This window comes from Pteronotus mesoamericanus, unplaced genomic scaffold (assembly GCF_021234165.1).
Source record: "Pteronotus mesoamericanus isolate MK-2021 breed Mesoamerican mustached bat unplaced genomic scaffold, CSHL_Meso_final scaffold_167, whole genome shotgun sequence".
Lineage (NCBI taxonomy): Eukaryota > Metazoa > Chordata > Mammalia > Chiroptera > Mormoopidae > Pteronotus > Pteronotus mesoamericanus.
The window spans coordinates 712,120-735,654 of NW_026555308.1; the positions used below are offsets into that span (position 1 = coordinate 712,120).

General features: G+C 45.3%; 1 protein-coding gene across 1 annotated transcript in view; it reads right to left on the minus strand.

Moving 5' to 3' along the window:
• The window catches only part of IFT140 (intraflagellar transport 140), a 90,031-nt gene that overhangs the window by 51,697 nt on the left and 14,799 nt on the right, over positions 1-23,535 (minus strand). The window contains exons 6-16 of the mRNA XM_054589364.1: positions 22,445-22,620; positions 21,175-21,266; positions 20,519-20,625; positions 19,010-19,155; positions 14,283-14,486; positions 14,066-14,138; positions 12,214-12,305; positions 7,898-8,025; positions 5,656-5,773; positions 3,896-4,026; positions 758-926 (exon numbers count right to left, since the gene is read on the minus strand). Coding sequence (XP_054445339.1) covers positions 758-926; positions 3,896-4,026; positions 5,656-5,773; positions 7,898-8,025; positions 12,214-12,305; positions 14,066-14,138; positions 14,283-14,486; positions 19,010-19,155; positions 20,519-20,625; positions 21,175-21,266; positions 22,445-22,620 — 1,436 coding nt within the window. The remainder of the gene's footprint in view (positions 1-757; positions 927-3,895; positions 4,027-5,655; positions 5,774-7,897; positions 8,026-12,213; positions 12,306-14,065; positions 14,139-14,282; positions 14,487-19,009; positions 19,156-20,518; positions 20,626-21,174; positions 21,267-22,444; positions 22,621-23,535) is intronic.

A 23,535-nucleotide genomic window follows, 5' to 3' on the forward strand; every position in this document is an offset into this window, starting at 1 on the left:
TGATAGGATTTGCTTCTGAAAATCTCAGAATATGGACATGGATTGCTGATAATCTCAGGGTGTCCAAACTCTTACCATCCTGGAAAGGAAGTTCCTTTGGCAGGGAGAAAAGCCCCCTATAGTTAAGACCACTGCCGTCCTTTACTGATTTACTGAGGACCCTATGTATAAAAATGTTCTTGGAAAGAGGTGGGTTAGAAAGAAACACAAAAAACTGCTGGGCTTTCCCAGGGAATGCTTGATGTCCTGTCCCACAAGACACAATACTTGGAAAGTGTCAGGGTCCTGACCCCTGGGCTGGGGAGATGGGGCCCTGAGAGTCATCAGCATGGGGGAGGGAGACCCTGCAGAGCTTGGGGAGTAGGGTGGCAAGAACAGAGAGCTGTGACTGAGGTGAGGGAGATGCTTTAGTCAGAATCGTCCTTGTTTGAGGGTCACAGCAAGTTGTGGAATAAATGAGGAGTTAGCAGGCTGCTGTCTTGGGGATTCAGTCAGCAGGGTGTGCTAACATCAAGGGGTTAGTTGAGATAACAGGAAAGCAGAGTATTACATTGAGTCAGACAGGATGGAGTGGGCGGGGCCAGCCGCCTGGTGTAAGCCCAGAGGGGAGAGACCACACAGGCATCTTACTGGGGGACACTCTGCTCCACCTGAATGAATTTCTCCGTAACTTTCCCATAAACCTTGCCACCAAGATTGTGAACTCACAAATCCACAGTCCCCACGCAACTAAACACAAATGAAGGCCATGCTGTACCATGGGGCCAGCGCTATCCTTAGTGTGGGTCTTCCTGTCCACGGGCTGCGGCTGGGCTTCTGTTACCTCCTGCATGGCCTCACACACGAACAGCCTGGGCTCGCTCTGATCCCAGAAGTGGTTCATGGGAACAAGGTGTGTCAGCTTCTCATCCGCAAAGGCATGGTTCCTGAAAGAGAGATCCATCTGGAACACTGAGAGTTCCTGTTCTTAGCCTCTGGGAACATCCTCAGGCCAGTCTCCAGTCCGTGGCAGCAGGCCTCTTGCTTGCCCAGACTGGGAGTATACCTTTGCCCACCAAGTGGTGGTGCAGCCTGTTTGCTTGTATTCTTTCACATTTAAAGAAATTGGTTGAAAGAGTCCCAGTAGAGTCTAGTTGGAAAGAGTCAGACAATGAGGCTTCGGCTCTAGAAATGTGGCACAGGGTCCCTGATGCTGACCCTAAAGTCCAGGACCAGCGGGTAGACCTCAAGGGGGACAGCACTCCCTGCTGGGCAGTTTCTGGACCTGGGTTTTGGTTCCAGCTGTGACCTATGTGATATGGTGCATTTACTCCTGGTCCCTCCCACCTTTAAACCTCCCTGTTTCATGGGCCCAGAATTCAGTGAGAACTTCAGGGAGAAAAAAATGGGTTGGGGCTGGTGTGTCTCTCTGCACCATGCCCCATTTCCCCTCTTGAAAAGTGAATAAAACTTTGCTCTTTGCCTTTTTGTCTCTCTGTGAATTTTTTTCACAGCCGACATCAACATCTTCCCTAACGTTTTGGTGGTCTATACAGGGAACATTCTCTATTTCTCCCTCTCCTCTGCCTCCTGAGACCTGTGACCAGGGAAACAGTGGGCAGCGGAAGCTCGACCCAGGCTTACTCCCTAACCCTGTCTCTGTGAGTTTGGAGAGAAGATTCTAATCCTTTTTTGTCCCTCTGGACTCTGAGGACAGCCTCCTCATCACCCCCCTACATGGCCAGCAACTGGACTGGAAATTATTGGAAAGCAAGAACAGAATGTTACTAACTGCCCCCCACAGCTGCAGGCAAAAGATAACAGGAGTAAACTGCAGCTTATGCAAAATCATTTGAAACCTCCTGGGCTGCAATGCCCAGAATAGCCCAGGGGCTACAACAACCGGTCACCCTTTTATAATCCATTTATAATCCAGTAAAAACTTAAAGCCCCTACAAAAAAATGGGTTGGGTGGCAAAGAATGGATCAGATCTCAAGAGAAGGCAAGTGACTGACAGAAGACTGAACCTCACCTGACTGCAAATCAGGGAGAGACTCCACATGCCTGTGCAGCTGTGCAGGAGCTCAGATACCTGACTCTGTAGGAAACCAGCAGCCCTTACAGGTGTCACTGCTCTAGGACCGAGCAGAAAGCAGGGCTGGTAGACAAGCATGGTTGTTTAGATGGAAGCATTTATGGGGACCCAAGGAGTGCCAGGGCCACCTTGGGACTGGTCTGTTGAGGGGTGTGGTGGGCACAAGGCTGTGGCTCAGAAGTGCCAGCAGCCACTAGGAGGAAAGCATGAACGGCAGGCAGTGTGTGGAGGGGGAAATGTGACTCAGGGACATTCAAAGTAAGAACACTGGGATTAAAGTTACGGAGACTGGGGGTTAAAGGAAGGGTTAGTTCTGAGGTTTTAGACCAGGTGACTCAGAAAAGTGGTGCTTCGGGCAAGAATGGGGTCTCTGGGGAGTAAGGCTGAGTTGGGGGTCTATTTCTGAGTTGATGGCAAGAAACTCCAGGGACATTTGGAGATGGAGAAGTGGAGCCAAACTTGGTAAGAAGTGAAGATGAGTGTGTGCGGGTGGGGCCACCGGCAGAGGTGAGCCACCAGCTGAAAAACGGTTCAGGAAAGGGACTCTGAGGTGGAGAAAGATGGAAGTGTGTGGGGCAGACTGGACAGGGGCCGGAAGGGGCCGCGATAGGAGCAAAAGGAACAGGGCCGCCAGAGAAAAGCGCTGGCTCGGCCATTCCCGACAGCCTGCTCTCCTCTGCACCACCAGCCTGCAGGCTTTTCGCCTCTGCAACCACCTCTGCTGCTGATACACTGATCTGAGCATCAGCCACACTGCTGCTCTAGCAAGGGCCAGAGTCAGCTCCCACATCCCCCTGGACAGTTCGTTTTAATCTCGTGTGGCACTTTATGCAGAATTAAATGTGAACTGTACATGGAAAAGTATAAGCACTTAAATTCTGTGAATATTTTCTTACACAAAGTAGGTAAGTACAAGTACACGTTACATCAACAGTTTTCAAACTTTTTCATCTCACGGCTCACATATACTAATTACTAAAATTCTATGGCACACCAAAAAATATATTCTATTTTTGCAAGTCTGACACAAAAAAAGGTACAATTTTGATTCATTTGCACCAGGTGGCTATTGTTGTGTTGGCTGTTGTCATTTTTTTTATTTTGACAATCTAAGGGAAAAGAGGTCAGTACCCCTGCCTAAATAGTCAGGTATTGTATGTTTTAAAAATTCTTGTGATACCCTGACCAGTGTGGCTCAGTTGGTTGGAATATCATTCCGTAAACCAAAAGGTCACGGTTTGATTCCACATTGAGGCACATGCCTAGGTTGTGGGTTCAGTCCCCAGTTGGGATGTGTATGAGAGACAACGGATCTATGTTTTTTTCCTCACATTGATGTTTCCCTCCCTCTCTCTAAGATCAATGAGCATGTCCTTGGGTGAAGTTAAAAAAACAAAAATAAAAATTATTGCGGCACACTGGTTGAAAATTGCTGCGTTACATGAACTCCCTGGAGAAAGGCAATTATTTTTTCTAGAAACACATTCTTTACAAGAGACATGCAATCTCTAACATCAGAGATACTGATGGATCTAAGATTCTTTGCATTTCTCTCTATCATGTGATTTGGGGCCATTTCTCTAGACACCTCAGTCATAGGCCTTTCAAAAGAAGCTAATTTCAGAACCTTAGAACCTAGAAAACAAAGATGAAAGATCCTAGTCTATCCTAACTGCCCAAGTGTGTGTCTGTTTCACTTTTTGCTTTCACCACAAATAGCTGCTGGAGTCTTTTAAAGTTTGAGGTATAATTTAGCAAAACCTGCCTAGAAGTTAACAGGGCATCATTTTCAAGAAAATCCTCCCAAACCACAATCTTACTTCTTAGTGTCCTGCCCATTAAAGGACAATGTCTCTCTCTGATCAATCTGTCCTTTCTTGAAGTCGAAGATGGTCACTGTGTCCATTTCCACATCATAGAAACAGATTTTGGAATCAGGGCTGTTGTCAGCCTACAGGAAGAGAAAACCAGAAGCTCTTGGTGACTACACAGTTGAGAAAACCATGTCCTGGTGTCAGTGACCCACCGGCCACTCTGGCCAGCGTACTTTCAGCATTGAGAATTGAATGTCACTTTACCTTCACCCCCGCTGAGTGGTTGTTGAATTGCTACTTTATAGTTTCAGAAAATTGAAAACAAACCCCAAAATATTGTAAAGGCCGACTACAGCTGTCTTGCTGTTCTCGATATTGACTTGAGTACAATGTCATTTTGCTGAGGTAGATTGACCAAGGGAACAAGAATCTGGATTCTGATAAACCAATTCTGATGCAGCTGCCTGAGGGTGATTTGAGTGTCTGAGAAACTGTTCTGCACTGATGTTCAAGGAACGAGGCTGCCCTTCCCCTGGGAATCTTCTCCCAAGCATTCTGGACTCTGAATTCTCCCCCTTGCCTACTCACCAGCCTGTGCTCACACTCTCCCCAGTCCCTGGAGACATTTTGTTTTATTCACTCAATCCCATGGTGTCTCTCATTTGTTCTTCCTGAGTTCCAGCCATTCTGCCATAGCAATCAGAGTATGAGCAGGGATCTCAATCACAGCCTAGTCAGCTGCATCCTTTGACAAAGAACTTATCTCGATCTCTTCACTCTTCAAACAGGGAGCACTAGATGCCAGATTCCACAGCTGCTACTATGACCAGCATCAGCTTGCTCATCGTCTCTGCTTTTTTCTTGATCTTCACATAAAAGTTATGTGCACACACAAAAGAAACTGAGAAAAGGAAACCTTGGCTTGGTTGCTAGGGGCAACAAATGCCAAGAACTTACGTTAACAGTTACATTCTGTTACAGTTCACATCTTGGCTCAACCACTACCTTGTCTGGAAGCCTCCTGACCCCCCTGGAGAGCACCTCCTGCATTACTCACTATCCCAGCTCTCACCAAAGTTGTAAAAAATATACTTTGCCTCATCCTTTGATCAATGTCTGTTCAATCACAGTGGAAGGCCTGAATCTTCTTGTTTAACTAATTGATTTGCATCTACAGTGCCCAGCAAAACAGCTGGTACATGGAAGGCACTCCATAATCAACTCTTGAATGAAGGAACAAGAACACGAACAAATAAATGAAAAGACAGCAAACACTAGTAGGTGTTAAGGCTCCAGCCACTTAGAACAAAATGACCATGCCCTCTGTCCCCGTGTTTTCAGACCCTCCATGTGGCTGTGTGCACCCTGATGTCACTCCATCGCTAAGCAAGAGACTCAAAGTTGCCTTCAACAGTCCTGTGGCCACCCCCCCTTGGGCTGAGAGAGTTTACTTGGGCAATGATGAGACAAAAAAGAGGAGAGGTGAGGGGCTCAGTAAAGAAGAAGCCATATTTTTGATGAAATAAGAAGTGAAAAAAGGCAGGAAGAAAACAGAAGTTGTGCAGGTGGGGAGGGCAAGGATGGCACCAGATGGGAGGACAGAAGAGGGAGGAGAGGACTCCCTGGAGAAGGGACAAAAGAGGAAGAGGAATGGGACCTGGGACACAAAGAGCAGGGAGTGGACAGGAAAGGCACAGACAGAAAGGCCGAGGGTCCTGTGAGACTGGAGGAGGAGGAACAGAGGGAGGCCCCCGTGGGACACCCACCTTGCTGAGGAGGATGCTGATCTTATTGCCATTGGCATTACATCTGAGCGACATAATGCCCCCCACGCCAGGGACCAGCTCAGCCAGGTTCTTGCAGCTGCAGTGCACCTTCGCCTCTCTGCAGGGAGGAGGACAAGGATTTCAGTGCAAACCAAAGGATTACTGTGTATGACAGGTCCCAGAGTAAGGATCTGCTTCTCTGAGTGACCTGAAACCTTTGTTCCCACCCTGGGATTCCATATGTCTCAGGAAATGGGCCAGGCTCAGAATACCATATGAATTTTTAAAGTTCTCATGTTCTTATCAGCAAATATGAATATGTAATTTCATCCCCCTCCTCTTTTTACACAAAGTAGCTTGTTAAAAATCCTGCCCCCTTGCATTTCCCCTTGCAGAGGGCTTGTGATCTTTCCTTTCAGAATAGGATTACTATACCACACTTTGTTACAATTTCAGTTTAAAATACCTGGATGAACTAAAATTTACTTAACTCCTCAGTTTAGTTGGTTTTAGTTTGTTACAAATATAAACAATCCTGGATTTGCTCATCATGGTTTGTTTTTTTTTTTTCCTTTCTTCTCTTTTCCTCAGTTTCTCCCTAATACCACTTCCGTCCCAGGATCCCATGAGACAGACTCACATGACCCATATGACATTTGGTCATCACGCCTCCTTAGGCTCCTCTGGGCTGGGACCATGTCTTAAGACTCCTGTTTTTGATGCCTATGCAGTTTTGAGGAGGACCATTCAGCTTTTCTGTAGAGTGTCCCACCCCCACTGCGAAGTATCTGATGCTTTTCTCATTAGACTCAAAAAGACTCCAAAGGTATAGTGCTATGTCATCACATCGTATCAGGGGGTCTGTGCCACTGACATGACTCACCTCTGTAACGTTGACCCTGGTCTCTCCTGTTTGGGGTCGTGTCTGTAAAGTTACTCCCCCTGCCCTCATACTACCCGCTTTGGGAGGACGTCACTATGTGCAGCCCACACTTACAAAGCTGGGAGTTATGCTCCTCTCCTTGAGGGAGGAGAATCTACATAAATTATTTGCAATTCTTCTGTGTATGAGAGTTGTCTTGTTTCCTTTATTTATTAACTTATTTATATTGGTATGAACTCAGATATTTATTTTCTACCTTGGGTTCTAAAAAACAGTGCTGTTTTTTGGGTTGCCCCCCCACCCATTGTTTCAGCTTTGGCCACTGGGAGCTTTTTCAGTTGGTTCCTATATCCCTTGACATACCCCATCATTGTATTTTGGTTTTTAGCACTTTCTTACTTCCTGGTACTTAAAAGGTATTCCAGGCTCATCTTGTATATTTCCTGCCTAAATCCTAGAATCAGCTATTTCTCCAAGCTGCTTCCTTTTTATGGAGATGCTGTTAGAAACCCTAGTCTGGGCACTGGTGAGCTGGTTGCTCTTGGGGTGTCCTTGCCTCTAGGCCCTCAGCTGACAGGACAAGCAAATGTGTGTCACTAACTGGTGTACAGACACATACGTGTAATAAACACCTTCATATGCAGCCACCTGTAACTTCAAACTTGCGCCTCCAGTTCTCGTCCCTCACCACAGGGGTCTCCCTGGCCTCCTCCCCTGCTTGTCTGCAACCTGCCGCCCCGGCAGGCAGGGCCCAGCTCCCGCCACTCTCCAGCCATTCCCTTCACTGCTCACTTCCAGCGTCGCTTTGTAGCAGTATTGGATAGTAACCCCTATGGTAATTAACTTTGTCAGCCAGAGCATCGTGCTGTGTGAAGTACCTGTGCTTTTAATTTTGCAGTTGCCATTAATTCCCAAAGTGGCTGAGGACAGCTACTCACTCTCCAGTGAGCTTGTTTCACACATTTGTAACAAAGGTAGACTGTTTTGTCACCTTCTGTATCCCATGTTTGGATCCTAAAAATTTAAAATGTTTTTTAAAAATTTGCACACTCTAAGGCTCATTCTTTGCTATAAAGTTCTATTGGTTTTGGCAAACGGACATTGCTCTTCATCTATCATATCGAAGTTTCACCACCCTAAGAAATCCCCCCTGCATCACCTGTTCAACTCTCCTCTTCTTCCCCTGTGCTGCTCCCTTCCCCATCATGCAAAGATGTAGGTATTTAAAAAAAAAATTAACTGGCATGTTAATGTTAAAATGAGAACATAAAGAGTTTCCTAGCTCCTATCCGCTTTATACCTACCACATTACCTCCTAATTTTTAAAATGTAAAACTTTCATTTGGACAAAAACTGTACCTTCGGGAAAGATCAAAGCTTTTAAAGTGAGCCAGGTCTGTCCCTACAACCAGGAAATTTCCACAGATGTCAAGGAAGCATGGGTTCCCTTCCGTCTCAGAGAATAGCAAGAGTTGTTTCACAGTCCCCTGAGGAAAAGGAAAGGACAAATAATTCAGAAGAGCAGCTTGTGTAGCATTTCACTGTTGTGCCTAAACATTTACAGAGAATCTTGTATGCTCCATTCATGTACTCGGACAATGTTTGGTGATGGCTCAGCATGTACCCAGCACTCTGCTGGATTCTAACGTGACATAAGGAAGACGCGGCCCTGCCCTCAGGGAACCCCTCATGCTTACAGTCCCACGGGGGAGACAGACAGCACCTAGGCCAACAGGCAAATACACATGTAAACCTCAACCTGAGAAAAGTGCTAGAGGTAACAGATAGGATGCTGAAAGAGAAACGTGCCAAGGGCAGTGAGACAGTCAATTCCACCTGTTTGGATTGGGCAAGCAGGCCTTCTCTGCATAGGTCTTAAGGGAAAGCCTCTGATAATACTATGCTGCTACTGTCACATAAGTGGTCACTCTTGGGTGGGGAGGTCAGTGACTGGATGATAGTTACATCATGGGTATGTTCCATTTATGTTTCATGCACATGTCCATTTTCCTGTATGTATCATACTTCCTTGATTGAGAAGTCTTATCTGGGGGCACTATTTAAACTGAGATTAGGGAGAAGGAGCCAGCTCTCTGGAGAGCTGTGGGCCATCATTCAAGGAACAGCACAATGGCATGAACTGCAGCATGAAGGGGCTGGTCTAGGACCTTGAGGCCCCTGTGGGGAAAATGAAGAAGCCATGAAAGGGGCGTGCACCAGGGGTGGGCAAGCCAGCAGAGGCCATGCAGGGCGGCATTGGTGCTGGCAAAGAATCAGATTTCGTTCAAAGTGAAGCTCGAAGATTCTAGAGGGTTTTGAGCCATGAAGTGTTTTCATAATGAATTATATTTTTTAAAGTGTTTAAATACCATTTAATTTCAAATGTCACTCCTAACAGTACTTTGAAAAGAGCGACCACAGTCAGGCCTGGGCAGCCTGTCTTGTATACAATAGAGGACCCTACTCCTCTGAGTTAAAAGAGGCTCCTGGCTCAATTCAAAGAATTATCGGTGAATGCCTGCAGCCTGCCCAGCACCAGGGTGGGAGCAGGGCACTCCAACCGTGAGCGGTATGTCTCTAGGGGCTCAAAGAGGGGGCAGCAAGTCCGATGTGCACAGCTGAGGACATCGCAGGGCTGAGCCCCAGCAGCAGTGGAGGCGCGGTTCAGGGCATGAGAGAGTGAGGAGGCACGCTGGATGACACGCAGGGTTCCGACTGAATTCAGTGGGTAAATAATGCTAAACAGAGAGAGACTCTGAGAACAGGTGAGGAGGCAGGAACCTGTGTAACTTGTCTAGAAAATGCAGGGTTGAGGGATGAATGTCTGGGCGGCAGGGAAGGAGAGGAGAAATTCCAAACTAAAAAATCCAATCTTCATTTCGATGCACCTCAGCAGGAGCTTAATAAATGCTTGTGGAATAAGCAAATAGCTGCTTGAACACAGCATCAAAAGGAGAGTCATAGGTGACTGTTGACTGGGTCAAGGACAACCCCGTTAATGATGACAGGCTGGGCCTCAGCCTCCTTTGCTCAACCTCTTTCTCTGTTGGCTCCTTATACTCCGTGTACCCAGAGTACAAACTTGACTTATCTTGATTTTACACTGGTTCAACTATCACCTTTATGTCAATATATTCCAAATTCCCAAATTAACTGCTTTAGAGCACTGACCCAGCCCCTGACCTCCAGAACCTGTATTTCCAGCTGGCTCCTGCGTGTCTCTGAAGAGTGTCCAAGGTGCCTCACACTTGTACGTTGTCCCCTGAAGCGTGCACTGCTTCTGTAGTTTCCATTGTAAGGCATCACAGTCAACCCAGATTCCCAAACTAGAAAACTCAGAACACCCTCAATTCTTCCCTCTGTTACCACTTACCATCCAACTGCTCACCAATTAATTTGTCTCTCCCTCCACTCTGGCCTCATCTCCCAGCCCACCGCCTGGCTCCAGGCCCTTAGATCTCTCACCTGTGGCATCTCCTACCTGACTTCTCTGTGTGCCAGCTCCCCTAGTCTTTCCCACCACACTGACCCAGAAGTTATCTTCCTGGAGAAAACACAAACACAAGAAAAAAGCAACTCTGTCCCTCTGGGCTTCACAACCCCCACTATCTTCAGACTGGCCCGTAGGCCCTCCTGCTGCATTTCCCACTTCTCTGCTGTCCCCTTGGCTTCAGCCTCACCAGTGTCTGCCAGATACCAGCCTTTCTCTCAGCTCCAGCCTCCGTGTAAATGAGCCTGCCCTAGGGTGCCTGTCACTGCTCTTCATCCTAGGACACTCACTGCACAAAACAGCATAAAGCACTGGGAGAGCAGCTCTACATGCCAGTCTGGAAGTGGGTCCTGTTAGAAAACTGGAAGGTGCAGGTCATAGACACAAACAGCAACAAACAACCATAGTTTGTGTTCTATCTCTTCCCAGCAGGGAGAAAGGTCTGGAGAGACACATTATAGGCTTTCAGAATCAAGTTGCTAACCTTTTCCTTGCACACACTGGCATTATATTACTAGTCACAAAGGTCACATACTCCTTTTAGTTAAAAAATTAGTAACAAAAAAGACTCAGCTACAGGCCATTTGTCATAAGGCACCCTGCCCAGCTGGCAAGGCTCCTCAGTTGCCTCCATGTTTCTTAGCAGGCCACTGGTCCATTCCCAGTATGCTAAGAGTCTTTTCCCAGCATGCTTTTTGCCCTCCGGTGCCCCATAGGTCATCTCTCTGCTGACATAGCTGTCCCCTGTCATTTGTTCTTAAGAACATGACCCCTCTCTGCCTAAACTTTATACCCATGGCAGATGCTCCCTATACAATGTTAGTGTAAGGAAGGCAAGCTTTTTGCATAGGATGCCCCACTGGGCTCTGGCCTCCTTCCCTGCAGCCTCTACCTCCTCTCCAACCTTAAACAAAGGGTCTGATGGGCACGGGCAGCTCCCTCAGTCTGCACTCTCCCCCAGGGAATGTGGGCTGCTTCCCCCACATCATCAGGTCTCTGCTCCAATGACTCTCCTGTGGTATTTCCCGTCCCTCTCTTGCTTTAAGTGTGCTACTTTACTGACTGAGTCCCCTCTAGAATGCAAAACTCCATTGAAGCTCCTTTAGGAACTGGTAAATTAAGGAGTGGATGAGCAGCATTGAACGGTACAAGAACATGGATACAGAAGCCCCAGAAACCAAACACTGGATCACAGGAAAGGACTCAGAGCTGGACAAAGCAGTCACACTGAGAGCTAAAATCAGGGTCATGAAAAGTATTCTAGACCTTGACGCAAAACATTGCTACATTTATTGGGTTGAATGGTGGCTATCAAAAGATATATGTACTTGGAATTTGTGAATATGACCTTATTTGGAAAAAGGATCTTTGCAGATGTAAGCTAAGGATTTCAAGGAGACCATTCTGGATGGGGGTGCAGGGGGGAGGGGCTAAACCCAAGGGCAAGTGTCCTTATAGGACACAGACAAAAAACATAGACACAGGGAGAAGGCCATGAGAAGATGGAGGCAGAGATTGCAGTGATGTGTCTACCTGCCACGAAATACCAAGTGTTGCCAGCAATCACCAGAAACTGGAAGGAGCACTGAGGGAATTCTCCTTCAGAGCCTCAGAAGGAGCCAGCCCAGCCCACACACGGGTTTTTGGGCTTCTGGCTTCCTGAACTATAAGAAAATTAACTTCTATTGTTTTAAGCCACTCTGTGTATGCAATACAGACAGGTAAGGGTTTCTTTACACCACCAGGAGAGAACAGAATGGAGTGTTAGAGGCCTGTCATCTTGAAGGCATGTACTGCTCCCATCCTGGCCTGCCCCACAGGCACATGCAGGGAAAGGCCTGTACAAAGATATTATGTTCTAAACTAATGGCTCCTTAGCCGCCCCACAAGAGGCAGAGCAAACATTTCCTCCTATTTCACAACCCCATGTACTCAAGGTCTAGTAATCTAGTCCTTTTCACTGCAAAAGATCCTTGCCCTGCCTCCTGATTTCTTAAGTTACAACAGTTATGGATGGAGCAGCTATCCCAGAATCCATTTTACAACCAAGCTCCTGGTGGGGGAAATCTGATCTGGCTGGGTAAAGCCAATATGTAGGCTCTGGCCTGATTTAGAGATAGCATTTTAAACTTTGTCCTAATTGTCTTTATCATCAGAGCCTACTTGCCCTACAGCAGCAATTTACCTGCCAGGTTCGAACTTGAACTCGATTTGGCTCCACTGTATAAACACTTTCCTCATGCATTGCTAACACTGGAGACTCACACAGGAAGGTACCTAAAATTAAAGATAAACATGACAGCAGCAGCTAAACATTTCATACTTCCTCAGAGTTTAAGGAACATTCTTATGCACATTTCCTAATTCACTTTTGACCTCATAATAGCTTTGTGACAAGTGTGTTTTTTGCATGCTGCAGATGAGGACAGCAAGGCTCGGAGGGGCAGGGAACTGCCCAAAGCCACAGCTGGCAGTGACAGCTTGCACAGGCTCCAGGCCTGATATGGGAACTCAGTGCTGGGCCCTGCACCACTTACTGGTATGTCTTTTCTCCCACCTGGCAGCACAGCACCTATGACGGCACAATTGTTTAAGCAAGCATCTGCTTATCTTATGGGGAACTTGGGAGGCCACACGCTCTAGTATCTGTCTCCAGGCGGGTTCTTATCTAGTTAGGGAGAGGACTATACACACAAGACTGAAAATAGTTCAGCACAGGCTGTGCTGTTTGTCCTATTGGGAAGGTAAGTTCATCCTTGTCCCTAGGGGGGGCGGTCTACACTAGAAGAGAGGAAAAGACGTGATTTACAAGCACAATACAATGCAGAGCAAAAAAAAGTGTTAGAACTTCAGTCCACAAAGCATTAAAGAAAAAGAAAAACAGAGAATAATATGAGAGAGAGAAGTGATAACCAGCAGCAGAAACATTCCCAGAGAGGTGTGACGTGTTTAAAAACACATGGAGGGATCATCCTTGGAAAGTGCAATGGCAAGTCTTCCTTTGAGATGAGAGGACAGAGGTCAGAATGGATGAAGCTAAAAAGTGAGCTAGGTGAGGAGCCCATCTTGGTGGTCATTGTGTAGGTTGGAAGCTATCCCCTAAAGGTATCATGTCCTATTCCCTAGAACCTGTGAATATTAGTTTATATGGCCAAAGATATTAAGGTCTTGTGATGGGGAGATTATCCTGTATTATCCAGGTGGGCCCTAAGTGCAATAAAAAGTGTCACTCTAAAGAGGGAGGTGGATTTCAGAGAAGGACAATGTGACAATGGAGGCCAAGACTGGAATGCTGAGAGCCCAAGGCAAGGATTGCCAACGGTCACCAAAAGCTCGAAGCAGCAAGAAACACATTCTTCCCTAGAGCTCTGGAGGGAGTGTGACCTTGTTGACGCCTTGATTTTGGCCTGGTGGAAATGATTTTGGACTTCTGACCTCTATGACTGTGAGGGAATAAATTTCTGTTTAAGCCATTCAGTTTGTGCAGCCTGGGGAAATTCATATAGGCATGTGCTGAAGAGTGAAGGATAACGGCAGTCCAGTAAAACAAAGAGCAAGAGAGATTGATGGGACAGAGAGGTGTTTGGGAATGATAAAGCATTTCTGATGATCCAGACATAGGCTGGTTTTGGTCAAGATGCCATGGGCTCGCTGCTCTATGTGGTCTGGAACCAATTCATAAGTTGGGTGCATAGCAACCCCCGCATGCAGGCTTATTTGAATTGCTTTATTGTCCTGGAGCCCCGAAGGGCTTGCTGGCTCCAGATCCAGCTGCACTTCTCAGCCACCATGTCGGGCTTCAATAGGGTGAGGCCCAGGAGGTCTGAGAGGCTCTGGCAGCTCAGGGCCAGGGCTGCAGCACTGACTCTGGAAACATAGGCACAGGCATGAGAACTGATATGAGGGTCTCCCATGGCCCTGTGCCAGCCCTCTGCCCACACCACAGTACCAGCCCACCCTCTTGTTAGATGGTGGGAAAATAAAGGAGGGTGCTATGAGTCCCTTCTGCTGGGGGGAGGGGGAATGGAGATTTCCACCTGCATTTCGTAACGTGGTTCCAGAAGGCTCAAAGATCACCACCTGTTTTCCATTCCAGACAGCAACAGCATCCTAAAAAGAATTATGGAAATGAAAAAGCAACCGGTGATCTGGGCCCCATACCTTCTTGAATGATCCTACAATTGACCAGGTCTCTTGCCTACATTAAAGACCCCCAAACCCCCAAATGACCTCATGGGTCACCCTCGCAGTTACCTTGGTAACGAACACCCCGCTGATGTGCATGTCTGTGCGCAGGCTGTGTGTCACCCCCGTGGACAGGAAGGACACACTGAGTAAGCTTGGGGAAATCTGTACCACGGCCACCTGCTGGTGGAAGTGCGATGACATGGCCTGTTCACTGAGGATCACCACAGAGCTGAGGTTGTTCACTGCCAGAAGGTTCTTCCTGGAGCCCCACTTCATTTCCATGTTGGAGAGAAAGAACCAAAAGTGTGAACAAAGAAGATATAGAGTCAAGAAAACACTATACATAATGAGAATTCATAAACAATTTCCAAGCACTATTTCTTCTTGTTGTTAAATTATTTTAAGCCCTGACCAGTGTAACTCAGTTGATTGGACATCGTCCTGCAAACTGAAAGGTTGCAGGTTCAATTCCCGGTCAGGGCACATGCCTAGGTTCCAGGCCCAGTCCCCGGTTGGGGGCATGTGAGAGAGGCAGCCAACAGATGTTTCTTCTACACATTGATGTTTCTCTCTCTTTCTCCCTTTCTTCGCCTCTCTCTAAAAGTAAATAAATAAAATTTTTTAAAAGTTATTTAAAAAATTTTATAAGTATAACATGTATACTTTGTAAAAAATTTTTAAAATACTGATACTCAGAGTTGTGATGCAGTGGGTACTTATATGGCTGTTCTAGCTTGTGTCTGTTCTGGCTGACTGAACATCTTCTACATTTAGGGATATTTATTTTTAAGAATTCATAGCAAACCTAACAGTGATTAAATTATTCAGCTTTCCTCTGGTGATATGAAATGGCACATTCATAATTTCATACTAAACTTCCAAATCTATACGAATCTGTACATGGATTTCCTAATCCATTACACTGATATATTTATCCACTCCTGAGTAACCAATGTTTTAATTGCTATAGTTTTGAGATATATTCTGGTAAAGTATGCAGAAATGTTTTGATTGTTTATGAATTTTTTCCTTGGCTACCTGCTCTCCCAGATGAGTTAAGAATTACTGTGTTGAATTCTCCCAGAAAAAAAAAGTAATTATTTTTACTGTATGTACACATTTTTTTATTTTGTACATTTGGGAAGAAATGATACCTTTACGAGGTTGAGGCTTCTCTTTGAAGAACAAATATCTAATGTTTACTCAGTTTTCTTTTATGTCCTTTTAAGAAAGTTAGTATGGCTTGTACTATAATTTTAAATGGCATTTCTTTCATTACCAGTGTGGCTCCATGTATTTTTTATGTATTCTATTAACTATTCTTAGGTAAATTATCTTCATCGTTTTTTCCATTAAAGTTCTTAGTATTTTTCTTTTTCTTGTTTGATTTTGAGAGTATGTTTATTAAAGCTGGGGACAGTGAAACAAAAGAAGGGCTTAGGATAACAGAAGCAACAGGAGAGAGCGTAGGCAGTGTTCTGCTTTTGCTCCCTAGAAATGTTACAGAAAAGAAGTGAGCCACACCAGGCTGTGTTGATTCACTAAGAAGTAAAAGTCAAGTGACAGAAGTGAGGCAATGTGGGCTGCTGTTAGCTCACTGAAAAGTCAGAGAAAAAGGGGCCTTGGAGGCATGTTCAGGGGCTTAGCCTGGGATGAGCTCCCATTGTCCATTGCTTCCCTGGTTGCAAGTCTCATGGAGACCCTTAGAGTTTAGGAGAGAAAAGTAAAGATGCACGTCTGAGAGGAAAGAAAGGGTGGGCGTGCCTCAGAGAGAGTCCACTTAATATTTTTCTATAAATATCAGTTTTCTTCATGTTGTTTATTCTAAGATACCATTAAAATAAGCCATACATTTTAAAAATATCTGTGTAAAGATTCCCTCCTCCCACAGAAAAGTAAAAACAAGAGTTGCATGTCAATATCATATTAAAAAACAAAAACAGTTATCATTGAGAATCGAGAAATGCAGTGTTTTAGAACTCGGATTTTCCTTCAAGTCTAGTCATGTTCTCCATTGCCCAGTTTGAAATAAGTTTTTATGTGCTCAAATTTGTTAATCTTTGCTTTGCAACTACTTTTTTTACTTCAAATCCAAGAAAGTTATATTTTCTCTACAGGTCTGATAATATTCTATGCTATTTTTAGCTAGTTATTCTGTCCTAATATTTTGTAAAATATTTAACTTGTTAATTCATCTATACACTATTTTTATATATGGACTGAGGAGAGGATCTGAAAGCAAGTCCCAAAAGTGCTATAAGGTATCCCTAAACTATTTACTACATAAGTTTTCCTTTCCAGAGTAGTATAGGATTAAGTAAATTTTAATTTAAGAGATTAACATGGAGTAGATCTGAGAGACAACTTCCAGGATGGCAGGGTGAGGAGCCCTGAGGACAGCACAGGCATAACTGGTAAAAATTATGGGAAAAAAATCTAATTCTTTGGAAATTGGGCTTAAAACAAATTAAGAAACCTTTATTCAAGGAAGTCTACTAATTCTGGTAAGAAGAGCGGAGTCTGTAGCACCTGAGTTACTCTGTTCCCCTCCTCCTGTCCTCCGGCTCAGTATAACTGAAGCTCCACTGAGTGGACGAGAAGGGGGCTCCTTCTCCTCCAGCTCCCAGCTGAGGGCTACAGCATGCCTCTGGGAGTGGCCAACTGCCAGCATATCTCATTCCCCTGGCTCTGGGTTATAGACGCCAATTCCAGGTGAGTGGGGCAGAGAGGCAAGGTCTCCCTCCTTCTATCATCCCCTGCTCACAGGCCCCATGCTGGGAGAGGCAATCTGAGAAGACCAGAGGCTACTGCACCCAGCTCCATGCTCATAAAGCATGGTGTCATTAGAGAGAACCTGGTCACCGTCCCCATTCCCAACCTCTGAAAGGCTAAGATTTTTTTCCCCAAGGGAGAGGCTGTCAATAAGATCAGAGAGCTCTGAACCACTCCCCAAAGGAAGTGACTTCATTTGAACTGTAATGTGGGTACATTTAAACCTAAGGACACTCTTGAAAACGGTGAAGGTGTTTTTGTGATAAGTATTTAGAGGAGGCTGGTAGCTTCATGAGAACGGCGAGCTCAGCAGCAGGCTGGAGAGTTTACCCGAGAGCAACAGGGAAGGAGGCACGTAGGAGGAGCCTAGGGAAGATAACAAACCTCAGACACAGAAGTCAAAGACCAACCCTACCCAAATTTCACTGGACCTGACTGTGGAGCCATTGGTGTTCCATGGTATTGGAGAAAATAATAAAGCTATCAACTGGGGGTACCTAACACAGTCTGTGACACTAGACAGAAGCAGAAAGCTTAACAGAGATCAGGGAAAAAATAGTCAAGGAAAGCCCCCCTAAAACCACTGGTGTCCCTGGGGGTAACTATGGTCCCTCTGAGGAGCAATGCCAAAGGCTTCACACTGGAGGGGAAGGAGGCATCACCACAGGGGCCCACCTGGCCACTCTGTAAACAGACATGCGAACGGCAGCAACGAGCCATTGAAGTGAGTGGAACAGGACGGTCAGTATTCCAGAGGTGACACAATATTTTAACTGTAATGTCTAGTCTGCAACAAAAAATTAAGTGGCATGCAAAACAAAAGAATATGACTCACACACAAGGAAAACGCCAGGCAACAGTAACTGCCACCAGAGGGCCCAGATGTTGGACTTAAAGACTCCAATGTAGCCATTATAAATATACTCAAAGAACTGTACGAAATCAGACTTAAAGAAGTATAGGAAGGTGTGATATAATGTCTCACCAAGCAGAGACTATCAATAAAGAGACAGAAATTATAAATAAAAAAGATCCAAGTGCCCAGTAGAAATTAAAACATACAGCAACACAAAAATTTGTATGCCAATGTTCACAGCAGCATTATTCATAACAGTCCAAAAGCAGAAAAACCCCAGTGTCCATCAGTGGATGAAAGGGTAACAAAAGGTAATGTATTCAGATAGTGAACTATTACTCAGCCATAAACAGGGAGGGAATACTGACAGATGCCACAATATGGATGAAACTTGAAAACATAATGCTCAGTGAAAGAACTCTCATATTCATGCATATTGTGCATGATTCCACTGAAGTGTCCAGAACAGGCAAATTCATAAAGACTGAAAGTAGATTAGTGGTTGTATAGGGCTGGGGAGGGAGAAATAGGGAATGACTGCCAATGGGTATGAGGTTTCTTTCTGGGGTGATGAAACTGTTCTAAAATTTATTGTGATGGTTGTAAAATTGTGAATATACTAAAAACCATTTGGTATGTTATGTATCCCAATAAAGCTGTTTTTTAAAACATTCTTTGAAGATTTTATTTATTTATTTTTAGAGCGAGGGGAAGGGAAGGAGAAAGAGGGAGAAACATCAATGTGTGGTTAACTCTTGCACACCCCCTACTGGGGACCTGGCCTGCAACTGAGGCATGTGCCCTGACTGGGGATCAAAGCAGCGAACCCTTTGGTTCACTGGCTAGTACTCAATCCATTGAGCCACACCAGCCATGGCAATAAAGCTGGTTTTAACGATTGATCGATTGATCAATCAATCGATAGATAGATAGACAGATAGATGGAAGGAAGATAGAGATAAAGGGATGGGTAGGTAGAGAAAATAGATATACTCATAGATTACTACATCCACAATCCTTATTTACAATTCCGAACTCCAAAAGGCCTTTATTTTTATATAGCATTTTAAGTTGACTAACTTAAAAAATAGGTTCAAAGTCAATTACTTCCTCCACTTTTGCAGGGCACAAAACAAGTACCTCTGATGCCCTGGTTGAGTCATACCTCTATCTGCGTGATGTTTCCTTCAAGCTCAGTAGGGGTTTGAAGGATCCACCTGTCTTTTCCCTCCACTCCTCGGCTGCTGTGGGGGCCTGGCACTTTTCTCCACATGGAAACTCGCCCTTTATCAGTACCTGCTGCCAGAAGTCCTACAGGTAAAAACAGAGTTCATAGTCACTGACGTGAAAAGCGTTAAGAATAGCAGCAACTCCTTTCTCTGACTGTCCTCTCTGAAATATCAGTCCATCAGCCCTCTGCCCAGTAACTCTCCAGCCCTCACTTGCTGTATCTTCCTTTGAAGAAACGAATGACTACCTAGTGATATAGTGTGTCCAAGTGCACATGTGGTCGGTGGGGATTTTGGTGCTGGTTCTCTTTCTCCATGACAGAAGAGACCTATCTGCCTATTTAATCTGCTTTCTCAATGCTGGAATAGCACTCAGCTCTCAGTAGGCACAAAATAAATGCCACCATGGCTCATCTCCTCTTCTTTCTGTGTGTATACATATACACATACATACGCACATTTACACATACATATATATGAGGTCTGTCCAGAAAAACTCCAGCTATTGTTAATGTAATGAGAATGGTTTGCAGGATATCGATGTAGCCTGATAGCCAAGGAGAGTGGACTGGAATGCATATGTATGAACAATGATTTCACTGTACTAGTCAGTGGGGGTGGTAGATGCTATTGAGTGAGCATGTGTACTGTGTGGCCATTGCATTCAAAATGCCTGAACGAGTAGAGCAATGAACCTGCATCAAATTTTGCATTAAGCTTGAATATTCTTCCACAGAAACTATTCGGATGGTTCAGAAGGCCATAGCTTTGGGCAACTGGTAACTGGCAGCTTCATCACACAATGTGCCTACGCACACATCACGTCTCCTGCAGAGATTTTTTTGCAAAATATCAAATCACCTAGGTGACTCAGCCCCCCTACAGCCCAAATTTGATGCCCTGTAACTTCTGGCTTTTCCCAAAACTAAAATCACCTTTGAAAAGGAAGACATTTCAGACCATCGATGAGATTCAGGAAAATACAACGGGGCAGCTGATGGCGACTGGGAGAACTGTGTGAGGTTCCAAGGTGTCTACTTTGAAGGGGACTTAAGTGTCATTGTTCTATGTACAATATTTCTTGTATTGTCTACCTTCTTCAGTGAATATCTCTATTTTTCATATTACATGTCTGGATACATTCTAGACAGACCTCGTATATTTCTAAATTTTCCCACACTTTCTTTTTCTTGGCGTTTCGGGGGAGAATGGAGATTAATTGCATACAGCCACGCTGGTCACACTTTTGACCAAACTCTTGACCTTCCTGTGGGATAAAAGGCTTTATGGTTACTTTCTGTCTTGACTGACTTTATCCAAATGACCTGAAATAGTTATAACTGAGTTACCAGTCTTTGAATAGCCACCATCATCATTTTGCAGCCAAAAGGGCAAAGCTGGAGGTTGGTTCTCTTTCTCCCTTATGCCAGCCCCAGAAATCTCACCTTTGCTTTTACAGTACGAAACACAGTTTATATTCTCTCCTTTTTCAAAACCGAACTTCTCGTCTGGACTTAGTACATAATTCTCTCCTTGTTCTAAATCCCAGAATCTGCAAGAGAAAAAAGAAAGCCCACTAGGGCAACTTGGTCAGTGTACTGCCTTCACCTCTCAGGGGCTTGTCCAACTTGCAGACTCAACTGTAAAAATCAGGAAAGAGTCATGGCCCTTTGGACTGTGATATTAAAAGCAGGCCATCATTACATTTATATCTACTTGGTGTCCTGTTCATAATCAAAGGGAACAGCTATTAATAAAAGAGGGTCCATGTGTGAAACCAGGTTGCAATGAGAACAAAGCAATTGCCAGGAACTGCAACCATGAGAACCCCCAGTATCACACGGAGCTACAGCAGTGAGAAGCAAGAGAACTGAACATGTGATTCTGTCTATACCAAGCTCACAAAAACCAGGCTAGGGGACTCCACAGGCAGACATCAGGGTAGTTCCACCCTGAAGTGAGGAGCAGAGATGCCTGGGGTCTCTAATATGTTCTGTTCTTTGACCTTGGAGCACTTACATAGGTGTGTCTGATTTGTGAAAACTATCCAGAATTTGTGACTGACTTTTGATCACGCAATCCCTGGAGTGTCAGATCTCACCTGAGGGCTGCTTCCCCAGTGGCAGTCACCAGAAGACTGCCGTCAATCAAAGCGATGTCTGCCTGGTGACCCGTTTTCCCACTCAACTTTACCTGTAAAATGAAAAACAACCCAAAAGAAGCATATCGTTTTGCCAAGACTGTGTGTCCCCATTCGAGAGTCTGGAATCTCTGGTCTGCAGTGACTTCCTGGAGACTCACCAATAGAGAAAGTGTGGGGTGAATGTGGACAGTTGGAAAGGCACTCCTAGCTTTCCAGGATGCACAAGCCAAAGCTGACAATTACTCTTGCACATCAAATGGTTAATAATAGCATCTGCCCAGCGCATGGCACATAGAGGGTTCAGTTCTAGAGTGACTACCAAGCTGAGACAAATTCAGGCACCACTCTGCTCTCCAAGGCAGGTGTCACACTGTTTTGCAGAGAACAAACCTGTCCAGAGCCCACCAGCTGGTGAGTGGCTCAAAAAAATTTGAACCCAGGTCCATGTGATTCAGTGATCATGTTTTCAACTGCTGTGCTAGAGTATACATAAATGACCAAAAAAGGTGGATTTACAAAAAATCAACCCACTCCATAATCTATAAGAGTGTTTTCAGGGAAAGTTCAGAGTTCTCCAAGGAATATGGATTCCTCTGCTATAAACCATGAAACTAGGAGGCGGCAGCAATGGGCAGAATCTGACACAAGGACAGGTGGTATACTCCTGGTGCTGAGGGCCCAGAGCACACGCCATGAGTCATCATCAAAGGCACAGAGGTGGGTCTCAGTAGCCGTAGTGAAACATCTGCTACTCAAGAACAGTGACTATCATTTATACCCCTTAGGTGAAACAACATGCACGTGTGCCTCAGGGGCAGTTGTGATAGAACGCACGTGAGGGAAAAATCTCCAAGGCTCTCAACGGCAAGTGAGCCCTCGCCATGCCTTGTCTGCACATAGCAGGAAAGCAGGGTAATGTCCCTCCCTACCTGATTCCATTGTGGAAGTTGAATGGGCTAAGTGAGTAGTTATTCTGTCACACCCAGGTCTATAGGCTTCCAGTTAATCAGTCATGGAGGGCACAGCCTTAACTCTCATCCTGTCTGTCCACTGGCACTAGAAAAATCCCCTTCACTCTCAGTTTCCCTCACCTTGAACTGAACGTCGTATAAGACATAGTTGTACTAAGCAGCTCTGTTAGGGGCCCTGAAACAAATTTGCTAAGGAATTAGAAAGGGTGGTTAATCAGATCAGGAAAACCCAGCCTGAACCCTGCTCCTCTGCCCACCTTCATCATTTCTTCTGCTTTGCCCTCAGGAGTCACCAAGTACAGGGACAGCAGCAGGTTCTCTGTGACTACCACCAGTGCCTCCCTCTTCTCGATGTAGAACAGCATTTGGATGGAGCTGTTTGTGGATGCCGCCTGAGTGGTCTTGCCTTTCTCGTCCACGTAGTGCACTGTCCCTGAGGGCAAAGGGGACAGTCATCAGGCAGTTTGACACCAGCAGCCATTTATATCTACTTAGGGGCATTCTCAAAATAAACATCTTATTTTAAATATTTTAAATACATTTGCACATAACCTCACAGGCTGCCGTCTCTGAATAAGCCCCATCTTACTGGTTTAGTTCAGCCTCGATTCCTGCTGCCTCTGCCAATTCTACCTACACCACCACTAACCTTGGAGGACTCTAACATTCACATGGATGACCCACCTGACTCCCCAGCCTCACAACTTTGTTCCCCTTGGTCCCCTAACATGAGGTGTGCATCTATCGCCCCTGCACTGAGGCTCTGTTTGTGACCTCCTGTAGCCCCCAGGCCCTCTCCCCTGTTCTGTGCATGCCTGACTGTCCATTTTGCCTTGTCTAAGCCGCAGAGCCTATCCAGCCTGGAACCACTTGCCAACCTCTTGGTTCCATTTTTAGGCTTCTGAACTTAGTGGGTGGAACCTCCTGCAAACTCTCAGGAATCCAATTCGTTGCTGTTGCTCTCTGGAGTCTCCTCACCCTTCTGGTCTCCTCTAATCTTATTCCTAATGGATAACTTGAATTCTTATTTATAACTGCAAAGTTTGAGGTTCTCTAGAGGCTAACTGAAACAATAACGAGCATCTCCTCAGCACATATTTATGGCAGGCTCAGTGTTAGGCACTTACATGGGTATTAACTAACGTTTCTAGCGAGCTCTCATGGCAGTTACTCTTACTATCACTATGCCTGTTTTACATGTCAGGAAACTGAGGCACACAGGTATTGGACAATTTGCCTTTGAAGCCCACAGCTATCTAGGGCGAGGAAGGACTGACACATACTACATACCCCCTCCCAGTTGCCAACATCTTTTCCTTTGCACATCTCTTCCTACATCATCTTTTCT